The sequence below is a fragment of the Camelus dromedarius genome, chromosome 5 (assembly GCF_036321535.1).
Source record: "Camelus dromedarius isolate mCamDro1 chromosome 5, mCamDro1.pat, whole genome shotgun sequence".
Lineage (NCBI taxonomy): Eukaryota > Metazoa > Chordata > Mammalia > Artiodactyla > Camelidae > Camelus > Camelus dromedarius.
In genome coordinates, this window is record NC_087440.1 from 13,972,058 (window position 1) to 13,984,555 (window position 12,498).

Here is a 12,498-nt window from a genome sequence, read left to right on the forward strand (position 1 = left end):
AAGCAGGCTGCAAAAATGTGATCATCCTCTTTGGCTGCAGCACAGTATTCTGGAAAAGTTAGACCAGCTCCCCTCCCCGTGTGTTCTGCTCACTGTAAGTTGACGCTTTAGTAAAACCACCGTTCACTGAGAAGGTCATAGAGGCTGAGTGAATGTCACAGCATGTTTCACGTCTGAACATGAACGTGCAGCGTGTTTTACTTCTATTTCGGTCGTTTTCCACATCAGGCCTTCTTTAGTCTCCCCCTGAATTCTGTGTAAAGAGAGAAAGCAACGGTTGAATCACATTTTAAGTGAAGTAAAATGGTAGAATGAAAGCTTTATGGCTAACATGTCAAGTGTTCCTTCTTTTCAGCATGTCCCTGCATTTAGGCAACGAGGTGTTTGATGTTTACAAGGCTCCGCTGCAGGGCGATCACAACCACCTTTTTATAAGACAAGGCACGGGTCTACAGGGACAAGCCGTCTTTAAGACCAAACTCACATTCAGGTAACTCTTCTCATCAATGTATTATTTGTTACAGTAAAAGTAGTGAAATGTAGATGTTCAAAATGCCTGACTCCTGATGGACATAACCTCACAGTTTAGTTCACCGAAGACCAAGATGTGGTCCTCAGCTCTGAAGGTTCAAAGGCTTATTTTGTCTGGGACACTAAAAGTTGCTGTTTCACAGGGAACTGGGTCATGCCAGCCAAACTTACAAGAGACTGTTAGGTAAGGCAGAATGTCAGTTTATTAATTCCAGTGATTACTCTAATTGTCAAGAGGCCCAAGAATACTTGCTGGTCAGTGTGTCTTTCTTTTTTGTAACATTGATCTGGGAGGCTGACTGATAATTTGAGGTTGTTAGTGTGCACACGATCAGAGGAAAGGCAGTAAGTTGATGGGTGTGGAGGTTGAGGTCATCTCGCTCTTCAGGCTGCTGTATCCATTACCAGTCCAGGCATGTGTCTCCTAAGCCACCCGGGATCCTCAGGTCAGCTGGTGAGAGTGTTCCCCTTCTCTAGACAGCGTAGGCACTACAGTGAAATGCTCATGTTTTTCTTTTCTTGATTCTAAGCAGACCATCCTCCTTGTGTAATGCTTACCTTTAGGGAGGGCACGGTATTCTCAATGGTGACTTCGATTTTTGAGAATTGTAGTGGTCAAAATTAAAGGCTTTGCAATCAGATGTGTATCTGAGTCCCATTTCCACTTGCATGACTGTGCAACTTTATCAACTTTTCTTTGCCTCAGTTTCCTGAGAAATAAAATGTAAAAATTACCTCATAGAGGAGCTATGACAGTGAAGTCATACAACATGTAAAATACAAAAACACAGTGCTTAGCTGTATTCAGTAAACTCAGTATGCAATGAATAAATGCTGCTTGAACCCATCCATTTACTGCTTCTAGAGGATGACTGTGCTGTGCAAGACTTTTTCACTGCAGCTTTCTGTATTTCATTTTACTTGTGAGATAAGAATATTTTAGTGAGCTACAGAATGAAGAAAGTTCAGAGTCCCTGCCTAGTATATTGTTTTGTGTCCCTGCCTGTTTTTTCTAGAGAATAGGAAATGGTCACTGGCCCCCTGTTTTGGTGGTGTTGATATGACTGGCTCACAAATGTATTTGATAAACAGGTGTTTTTGTTCATTTCCTGCAGACCTCACTCTACAGACAGTGCCACACATAGAAAGATGACCCTGTCACTTGCAGATAGATGTTCAAAGACGCAGAAGATCAGAATCTTACCAATGGCTGGTCGTGATCCTGAATGTCAGCGCACAGAGATGATTAAGGTATGTTGCCTGAGCTTTATCCTGAAATTTTGGTATGTTAAGAATAACATTTCGCAAGTCATGCTCTCTCTCTTGCCTTCCAAAATGGCCTGTATTCTGTCTGTGGAGTGTGTATCTACTTGTACTTTAAACCCCCCGCCGCCCCCTTCCCTGTGAACATCTCTCTAATAAATTTACTTTTACTCAAAAAAAAATGACATTTCCCAAAGTGTTGCTCATCATCTCTTATTGGCTGACCCTTTCTCCTTGCAGCTGGCATGAACAGGGAGCTGGAATCACTTCCTAAGCATTTGGCAAGCGGATGATATGGTGATGGTCCTAAAACAGACCCTGGCTTGGGTTCTCTCCCACCAGGTCCTGAGTTTGGCTAACTAGTGACTGAACTTTCACAGATAATTTCAAGGATGATCAAATCATCCATGTCTGGTTTAGAGTGCATGTCAAAAACCAGCATAAATGCTAGTGATTTAGTCTAAATAAAACATAAATAGACCAGAAGTTTGAATGGGGGAATGCCTAAAGGAAAATCAGGCAAAGAATAGCTTGTGGTTTTTAAGGTCAGTTTATAACATTCTACCTGGTAGATTTTCAAATTTGACTTAACTGTCAGTTAGGTACAAACTCAATACTGGGGCATTGCCACTAAGCAATGGAGCGTGTGCTTGTATCGACACCGTTGGCCTTCCCTGCAGCACTTGGTCTGGGAAGCTGGGCAGTGCGGCAGTCTCATTCTTTGCCTTCTCTGATCCCTGCTAGATCTTGGCCACTGCCCTGCCTGCTTCATGCAATGTAATTCCTTAGTGCAGCAGGGCATAGTGAGGATAAAACACTCTAGTTGCCTCAAGACTTTTTTTTTTTTTTTAACTAATCTTGCCATCAGCTGAAGTTTTTTTGCCCCTGGGTCCTTGCCTATATATTTTGTTCACAAGGCAGGTTAACTCCGTCATATTCTGTAGCAGTGCCTAACCCACTGGTGTATGGGGCATTGACTTTGGAGTCTCACTTCTTGCTCCATTTCCCTCCCTTTTCTTCTGAAGGTAGGGGAGCTGGAGGGACCTGCATACTCCAGGATCACCTTGGGAGATCCCCCAGGCCCTCCTTCACTTCCCCCAGCTTCCGTGGAAATGCAAAAGGAGTCAGCTAGTTGGTTCTTAATCCCTGACTGCTGACACTGGTTTTTTACACTATACTCCATACAGCCACATACTACTTAATGAAACCATGCCTAGCAACAGAATTAGAGTTGTATGCAGTAATACAGAGCAATTAAATGAGGAATCAAAGAAATGCCAGAATATCCCTGACCTCTCCCCGGCCCTGCCGTGTGAACCCCATCGTGTGGACCGCCAGGCTGATGGACAGGAACGAAAGTTCTACTTTGGGGCTCAGGGACCTCCCCAGAACCTCCCCATCCTGCATCCTGCCGTCAGGAGCTGTGGGGAGCTCTCTGGGTTGAGGGGCCCAGACAGGAATATCTGGGCACCACGGTAGTTTGGTGGAGCCTGGGCAAGTCAGGTGTCCGTCGCAGGGGCGAAGAGAAACCGCCTGCCTCAGGCACCTGCTGGGTGGCGGCTGGCTGGGCTCTGACGGGCAGCACAGGGGACACGGCTGAGCCCACGGCCGAACCTGTGCCTGTTCCGATGGGGCGGTTGGTGTGAGGGAACCTCTGTCCTTCACCCTTGTGTTGTCTTCACGCCTTAGAACCAAATAAGACGATGCCCGTGTCTGGTTAACAGAGGTGTCGGATGGAGAGAACTGTATCCAGGACAGGGAGTGGGTGTTATCCTGGGCTAGGCATTTATGTGTCCTTTATAGTGAAATAGTTTCAAGTGGGCGCTAAGCCAGTTCATTTTTTTTTTTCAAGTTCAGTAGTTTATTTGCTTCTTTACAGAAAGAAGAAGAACGTTTGAGGGCTTCTATTCGTAGGGAATCTCAGCAGCGCCGAATGAGAGAGAAACAGCACCAGCGGGGTCTGAGTGCTAGTTACCTGGAACCTGACCGATACGACGAGGAGGAGGAAGGCGAGGAGTCCATCAGCTTGGCCGCCATTAAAAACCGATACAAAGGGGGCATTCGAGGTGAGTTTGTGCAGAAATTAAATTTCATCATTTTGGGTCCAGGAATTATCTTTGCATTCAGCATACTCTGAATGCTGAGTCACTGGATATTTTATGTTTAAGGAACCAGCGTTAATGAGTGAGACATTTCAAAGTCTAAAGGGCTAGTCATTGTGGAACTCTTTCTGGTGAGCCTGAAAGGGTAGAAGCTGCTTGTGCTTTGACTTTCAGACTTGTCCCTGAAGCTTCTGCTTTCTGGTTTGAAAGCCTGCCAATTATATTTGGAACTTTGCTCAACTTTTTTTTTATTACCCTCTAGGAATCAAGAAGTTCAGGAAATACATGTGTTTTCTTTAAGTACTCCATCGCACATTCCCTTCTTTCACAAGTACAAGTAATTTATACTGGTTAACATTTATTTATTCAGCACATGCTAAATCCCAGGCAAACACTCAAACGTGTATCCCATTTGACCCTCATAACAGTGTTGTGACCCAGTTACTACTATTGTCTTGTTCTTAAATTGAGTACTAAACTAATAACATTATATTAAAGTTTCAGGTGTACAACCTAATAATTGGATATTTGTGTATGTTGTGAAATGATCACCATAATAAGTCTAGTTAACTTCTGCCACCAAAGGTAGTTGCAGGATTTTTTTTCTTATGATAGGAACTTTTAAGATCTGCTCTCTTAGCAACTTTGAAATATGCAGTTCAATATCATCAACTTTAGTCAACACACTGTACATTACATCCCCAGGACTTGTAACTGGAATTTGTGCCTTTTGACTCCCTTCATCCTTTTCCCCCACCCTGAGTACCACACCTCTGGCAAACCACTAATCTCTTCTCTGTATCTATGAGCTTGTTTTTTTGTTTTTGTTTTTTTAAATCTCACATGTAAGTGAGATCATACAGCATTTGTCTTTCTCTGTGCTGCTTAATTCACTTAGCAAAATGAATTTTTGTCTTGTTCTTATTGAGGAAACAGAGTCTTTGAGAGGTTGATTGGCTTTCCCAAAGACATTCAGTCAGTACATAGACAGTTCTGGAACCAAGGTGATCAGACTTCTGAGGCATCTGTCTCAGCCACAAGATTGCCTCCAGAAGTTTCTCCATAGCCAGCAGCAAAATGTCATGCTTAAAAGCAGACTGAGCCTGAAGGTGGAAGACTTGGGTTGGACTCCTGAGTCTGCTGGCTCTGATCTCAGCTCTGCCACTTTTTAGTTGGATGACTTTTGGAAAGTTATAATACCTCCCTTCTGTTACCTCAGTAGGAAAAACACAACCTATTGGCAATAGCATTTACACCATGAGGTTATTTTGAGAATTAAGTGATATAATACATATAAAGTAGTTCTTCTAATGCTTGGCATATAACAAGTACTAAATAAATGTTACCGAAAACTATTGTCAGTGTTCTTACCACTCATCAGCTCCGGGCAAGTGACTTCATATCTCTGAATACTGTGTTTCCCATCTGTGAAATGAGGATCTAATCCTCCCCAGATTAGCTTTGATAGAGCTTTGGGAATCACTGTACAATGTAAGGGTTTGCCCTGTTAGAATGATAAATTATAAGAACACCCAATTTCCCCCTTTTCTGACCTTCCTATGAAAGTCCTTTCTCTCTCTCTCTCTCTCTTTTTTTTTTTTTTTTGTTTTTACAGTGACTGCATTTGTTCTAGTGAACTATTACACCCTTCCTACCTACTTATTATTTGTTTCGGGACTGTAGTACAGAGACTTTTTATTTTTTGTTAGTGCCAGTTTCCCACAGAAAAGATTGTGGCAATAAATAAACTAAATAAAAACAAAAACCATTGAGGATATTTTCAACAGGGGAGAGTTATTTAGTATCAGTTCCCCAGAGATTAAAAAGTCTAAGACAAGTTCATCAGCGTACAGTTCTGTCCAGTAGTCAGACAGGCAGGGAGCTGGGAGGAAGGGAGGGCTCTGGGTTCTGAGGTGAGGGGCTGCTCTGACCTCAGCTGCTCTCATTCGACCTGCGGTTCACCTGGGCTTGGGCATCAGTGTAGACTGTTACTTATCAACACCTCCCTTTGAAATGTCCACCAGGCAACAAGTGCTCTTTGCAGGACCAGGAAACCACCTCTTGCTTTTATTTTCAAATCTTACTTTGGAATTAACTGTTACTCCAGTGAAAGACTGCCTTAGGCTTTAAAAACTTATTTTGGAAGAGTAGTGGTCTCTTTAATCATCTTGCACCCAAGCCTTTTTAATGTTTAAAAGTGATCAGATAAATCTGCTTATGTTTTGAGAGAATAAGTGCTTGATTTCAACATATTTAAACTTGTATTTACCTTTAAATAAAAAAAAATTAATTATTTGTTTCCTCTGGAAAAAATGTACAGAAGGAACTAAAGGTATCCATCAGAAAAAAAACCAAGAATGAATAGAAAACTTTCTTTGAAAGTCACTCACAAATCTTATTCCTTTGCTTTCAGAGGAACGAGCCAGAATCTATTCGTCAGACAGTGATGAGGGATCAGAAGAAGATAAGGCTCAGAGATTACTCAAAGCAAAAAAACTCACCAGTGATGAGGTAAGACCAAATTTATTCAGTTCTAGAGGTTTACCTTGTACCTGTAAGTCAAATCCTGGAATGAAGAGGAGCTCACAGCCCAAGAGTACAGACTTAAGTCTACACACTTCACTGAAACTCAGTGAGATAAATGCAGTAACAGGACTGGGAGTGGCCCAGAGAAGGGTCTGACATCTGTGCCCAGAGAAGGTGCCCTCTTGCTGGGAGTTGAAGATTGTTAGGGTGGGCCTGCCAGGTAGATGCAAAGGCCTGTGGGAAAAGACACGTGGCCCTGAGATAGCAGGGCTCCACTAGAGAACGAGAAATCATTAGAGTGGGTAGATCAGACAGTATATCTCTTCTTTTTCTCTTTTTGTTTATTTTCAATGTATTTTTAAAATTAGAGACATAATTGTTATGATAGAAAAAACCTGTTTTCTTTTTAATTAGATGAACTGATATTTGAAATAGCATTGAGTGATTCGGTAAAATGCATTTCCATCTATTATTGAAATAATAAAAATTCCAGAGGAATTTTAACTTGTATTTTTAACCATATTCTTTTCGAATTATAACAGTACAGGTGCTGTGAAATTTTAAGTATTTTTTTGAGATATAATTGACATTATATGTTAATTAGATAACATGTAAATTATATATAATACATATTTTATGTTGTATAAATTATAGAACATATAGATTACATAAATATATAGCATTGTATATGTTACTTATATAGCATTGTAGTAGTTCTGGTGTACAATGTAATGATTTGATCGGTATGTGTACATATTGCAAAATGATCAGCACAATGAGTCACAATAGTTACACATTTTTTTTTTCTTGTGATGAGAACTTGTAAGATCTATGCTCTTAGTGACTTTAACTTTACAGTACAGTGTTATGAACTATAGTCTGTGTGCTGTACGTTATATCCCCAGGACTTATTTATTTAAGTCTTTTTAGATTGTTGTTATCTTTGGTGTTCTTGAATTTTACTGTGGTATCTATTTTGTATCTCTCTTTATTTTTCTATTTGGGATTCATTAGACTTCCTGAATCTGTAGATTGGTATCTTTCACTGGTTCTGAAAATTTCTCAGCCAACTATTCTTCAGATACTACTTCTGTACCATTCTGTCTTTCCTTTCTTCATGAAACTCTGATTAGATGCATGTTATTCTTTTTCACTTTATCCTCCATGACTCTCAGTCTGTATTTCATATTTTTCAGGTTTTTGTCTCTATATTCTGGGTGTTCTAGCTCATTTCTTCTTTCTTCAGCTGTGTCTAATATGTTGTTAATCTTTCTTTCATTACATTTTTAATTTAATTATTTTAATTTTTATTTCTAGAGGTTTAATTTCTTTTATAAATTGGTCATTTTTAAAACTCCTCCTCCTATCTAATATTTTTCAATTTCTGCTTTTTTATGCCTTTAAATATCTTAAGCCTACATGTATGGGTCTTTTATATCTGATAATTCTAACGTCTGAAGTCTTTACATGTGTGATTTTACTGCCTGTTACTTCTGTTCACTCTATTTCGTGATGACTTATTTCTCCATGTGTTCTGTGATTAAACTATTGATTTGCTTAGCTCAGATCAGTGGGAATTTATGTAGCCTAGATTGATGGATTCCCCCAAAGATGACATGTATCTGCTTCTGCCAGGCATCTGCTGCCCGACCACTTTATAGTCTTAGGAATAAAGTCTTTTTAGTTTTATTGGAAGTATGAGTTCTGACTTGTGGTTATGAATTCTCCTAGAATTTTAAATTTTAATTCCCTGTTAATTAGTTCTAATGTTTGAGATTACAAATTAGCCTTGCAGTCATTTAGAACAGGGATTGGCAAATTACATTCCACTGACCTAATCTGGCCTGCCACCTGTTTTTTCAAATAAAGGTTTTTTGGAAACCACTCGTGCTTATTCATTTATGTATTGTCTGTGGATGTTTTTCTTCTACAGTGACAGAATTGATTAGCTGCAACAGAAACCATCTGTCTTGTAAAGCCTAAGACATTTACTATCAGGCCCTTTATCAAAAAGTTGTGCTGACCCCTGCCTCAGAGAAATGGGCCTCAGCTTACTTCTAGGTCACCTTAACACTAAAGATACAGTCCTTTGGGGTCTGCTTTATCTATTCCACTTGGCCTTTGTCTCCTGTCCTCAGCACTCTGCGCGGCATAAAATCCAAAGCTCACGTTCGCACAGTTAGGGAAATGCCTTCAAGAGAAAGCCTGCTTCAGTGCTTTGCTTCTCTCTGTGAGTTCTTGCTTTCACTGAATTTTCTGCCTCTGATTATACCTTATTTTCTTGCCATCACAGTGGTTTGTTTATATTTTTTCATTGTTATTTTCAGTGGGATGGTTAGTCAAAGGATTGTTCTGTTGTGTTGCAGGAACATTGTTGGGTTCCTTTTATTCATGATTTTAATGTGTTTTGATCATTTTGGCCTTCTGTGAACTGTGAGCTTCTTTGAGCTCTTTTCTCCTATGAAACAGAATTTTGTTCTTGCATTATTGTTTGTTAATCACAACCTTTAATATTTTCCAGTCATTCTTGGAAGTGGCATGCTATGGAAGATAACTGGACAAAAATTGTTAAATTATTCTGCAACATATTTGTTTTAAATTAGATAGAAAACATCTTAATGATGCATTTACAGTGTGTTGAACCATTGGCAAACAGGAATCTTCATCTAAGCAGACGCTGTTTTATTTCTTGGCAAGCAGAAACTGAATGAAAATTGAAAAGTGCCAAGGGACTTCTGTTTATTCCTAGTATTCTGAGAGATGATCTTTAAAATGTGATTCATCAAATAGCCTTCTTCTAGGCTGGGCAGTTGCAGACTTGTAACTGCCTGACTTAAAAATGTCTCTTGCAAATGCCTCCTATCTGTCTGTTCCAGGAGCTCCCCTCTACCCTCCTCACTGAAGTACTCGCTATTACGTCTTCCTGTAACCCCTCCCTTCCCCTTTCCTGACAATGAAGATTTTAATTTTACTTCTGCCTACACCTCCCAACCTCTGCCTCTTTCTCCCCTTATCGCCCCAGTTCAAGTTACCCTGGCTTGGGTTACAAGGGGAGAGAAGAGAAATGGGGTCATATCCCGAGGTCCCTCTCCTTAATTGCACACTAAACCCCACCCACGCGCTGTGAGCCTAGGCATTCCTCTGAGGTACAGCGAGACCTGACCTCAGACCCCAAGCCGCCATGCTACTGGGACATTCCCTGATGTGGTAGAAAGGGCGTGGGTGTGGATTAGAATGAGCTGGATTGCCGAATCTTGGAGCTACCCCTTACAGCTTATATGGCCTTGAGCGAGTCATCTCACATGTCCACGTTCCTCACGTGTTCTGTAGGGTTTATGCTCGCTGCCCTGTAAGGTCGCGGTATGATAGTGAGTAACAGATATGAAAGTGGGTATCACGGTGCTTGCGGTGAGTCAGGGTCTAAGTTACAAAGGAGGAGGAAAATGGAGCTTCTTATCTTCCCTTATTTTTGTAAGCAGTGAAAACTTTAGAAAACCTAAATTACTCCAAAAATAAAAGGATGGGTAGGAGGAGAAACACTGGAAGGGGGTAAGGAACGTGAAAAGGAACATGCAGACAGCGGGAAGGAAGGGCGTCACGCACAAGCTTTCTTGTGCGAAAGAGGTGACCTGCCGAGGACTGGCCAGGATGTGGTGTCGGTGGTCTGGTTTCTCTGCGTCTCTCTTCCCTCCTCCTTCCCTCTGCCTCATGGAACCCCCACTCCCCCCTTGGCAGCCCTGCCTCGCCTGTTAGAGCCCCCTCTGTTCATGGAGCCATCAGCGACTTGGGACCAGGGTGGTCCCAGCTGCCCCTCTGGTGTGGGGCTTTCCCGTGATTGGGATTCTGAATGTGTTTCCCTGGAAGCCTTGACACTCTTGGTGTTGGTCTCTTACACTTTGACACCCTTCTTTATGTATATTTTTAGGTATATTTTGTTTTAAACTCTGGGAGCTGGTTTATAATGTGAGTTTACAGAAGATGGCTCCTTCATAACTGGGCTGCCTGTTCCTATGTCTATAGGGACCTGTATTTGTGGCTATATTAGCAAGCTTTATGTTCATCTGAGTGCTTTTGTCATTTGTTGCATTTACATGGCACAGGGACTTATTCCCGCTAAATTCAGGAAGGCAGAATCCCACATCCCTAATTTCACAAAATGAAGTCTCCTGAAGGTTGCCGCTCACTTTCGAAGTCCTGGGAGCGGCAGGCCTGCATGCTTACTGTTCCTGCCTGTAGCTGCCGGGGAACTCAGTCCTGGGAGGATTTTCAAAGCAGAATTCCGGGGTGTCTTACCCCAGATAGTGGATTAGAACTGGTGCTGATTAGACTCTGGGAGAGGTTTGACCTTGCTCCTGACCTCCCAGCCGCTGGGCCCTGCCTGGGGTCCTTTAGGATGGGCTCGACCACCTTTAAGAAACACTATGCTGGTTATTCTGTTATTCACTCAATTTAAACTCATTAAAGAATGTTAGAGCTGAAGAGACCATACACACTGAAGTTTACCGGGGTGGGGGGGAAGGTTGCCACAAACAGGCTTGCATGTGAAGCGTGTAAGGTGAGAGTCTTCAGCTGAAAATAAATGAAAAGACAAGTGGTGGGGGAGGGAGCATGCTCTTTGCCTTTGCTGATGTGGGGTTGGGAGAGAAGCATCTGCATTTGCCACAGGCCGAGGAGTAGAAGGGAGGCTTGTCACGGCCTGGGGCGGGAAGCATCCTCCAGTCCTGCTGTTGGGGTAACTTTACCGCTGCCAGCTGGGGAGCAATTGCGGCTGTGGATTCGTACCTTTCCCCTTTGAATTCTCCTGTGGCTTCAGGTCTGTGGGGATACACTTGGGATAGTAAGGCAGGAAACAAGTGTGAGATGGTATCTCGCTCCTCGGGGGCCAGCCATGGGCACCACCGGGAAGTGGGCGTGCCGGCTCGTGTGCTGCGCCGGGAAGCCCTCTCTGCACAGGTAGTCAGAGGCCTGGCCTTGTCCGGCTTTAGCCTCCAAACTGTTTGCCCTGTTTAATTTCTGGTGAGGAGTCTAGTTAAGGCAGTTCTAGAATGTCATATTCAGTATCATTTCATTTTAATTAATAGTTGATATTATTTAGATGTCAGTATGTTTGAGTTCTGTAAAAATTGTTTTTAAATAACTTACTGAATTCTTTGTTTCTGTTAGAACACTGTACAACATGATTTTAAACAGTGAGAACTTGTATATGAAGGCCTTTAATTTTTTCAAGTATTTTTTAAAAAATGTGAATTTTTAGTACCTCCAAAAGAAGACATTGTTATTTAAAAAAAATGGACAGTCTTTAAAATACTGAATTTTAGATACTGAAGAGGTGAACTGCTTAAAACGTCTCAGTGATTACTTGAGCATGATAAAACTTCTCAGCAGGACACGTGGCTGTGTAGGCTGGCTTCGTGGGCAGAGCCTGGCCCCTGGCAGGGCAGAGCCTGTGTGCAGCTTCCCGCGTGCCTGCCGCCATGTACAGCGGCTTCCCTCTGTGGGACTGGGCCACAGCTCCTTAGTTCTCCCTCATGGCCCTTAAGTCGGGTTTTAGAGTTAGTTTGTAATTACTCTGTGTAGTCATATTTGAACACCTCAGTACTTGCAGATTTGGAAACTGGCCATGTCCTTAACCACTGGTTTCATTCATCTGGTAAATGTTCTAGTTAAACCAGTTATTTTATTTTGGGTTTTCAGAGGGTCATTCAGCTCAGAGCTACTTTTGATAAACCCTTCTAGAAATATTCTCTATGAACTTCTAGATTTTGAAAATTTTTATCTGTTTAGGAAGGTGAACCTTCTGGAAAGAGAAAAGCAGAAGATGATGATAAAGCAAATAAAAAGCATAAGAAGTATGTGATCAGCGATGAAGAGGAAGAAGATGATGACTGAAGTGCAAAATGTGAAAACTATATATTTTATTGTACAGTTTGTTTTATAAATATGATGTAAACATGAGTTATTTTGATTGAAATACATTGATTTGCTCTTGTGTAATTTTAATTGTAATAAAAAAAATTTAAAAAGCAAGTCTCTGTTTAAGAAATTGACTCCTCCCAAAGCAGGTTGACTTTGTTAA

The 12,498-nt window shown here is 41.6% G+C and overlaps 1 protein-coding gene across 3 annotated transcripts in view; it reads left to right on the top strand.

The window, feature by feature from the left end:
- Positions 1-12,449, top strand: part of LEO1 (LEO1 homolog, Paf1/RNA polymerase II complex component) — a 33,048-nt gene extending 20,599 nt beyond the window's left edge. For 2 of the 3 annotated variants that reach the window (XM_010977168.3, XM_031453049.2), the window contains 5 exons: positions 356-490; positions 1,647-1,782; positions 3,674-3,860; positions 6,310-6,407; positions 12,207-12,449. In XM_010977168.3, the coding sequence (XP_010975470.1) occupies positions 356-490; positions 1,647-1,782; positions 3,674-3,860; positions 6,310-6,407; positions 12,207-12,311 (661 nt within the window). In that variant the 3' untranslated portion in view covers positions 12,312-12,449. The remainder of the gene's footprint in view (positions 1-355; positions 491-1,646; positions 1,783-3,673; positions 3,861-6,309; positions 6,408-12,206) is intronic. The other variant, XM_031453050.2, reaches the window with a different exon arrangement.
- Positions 12,450-12,498: the final 49 nt, after the last annotated feature.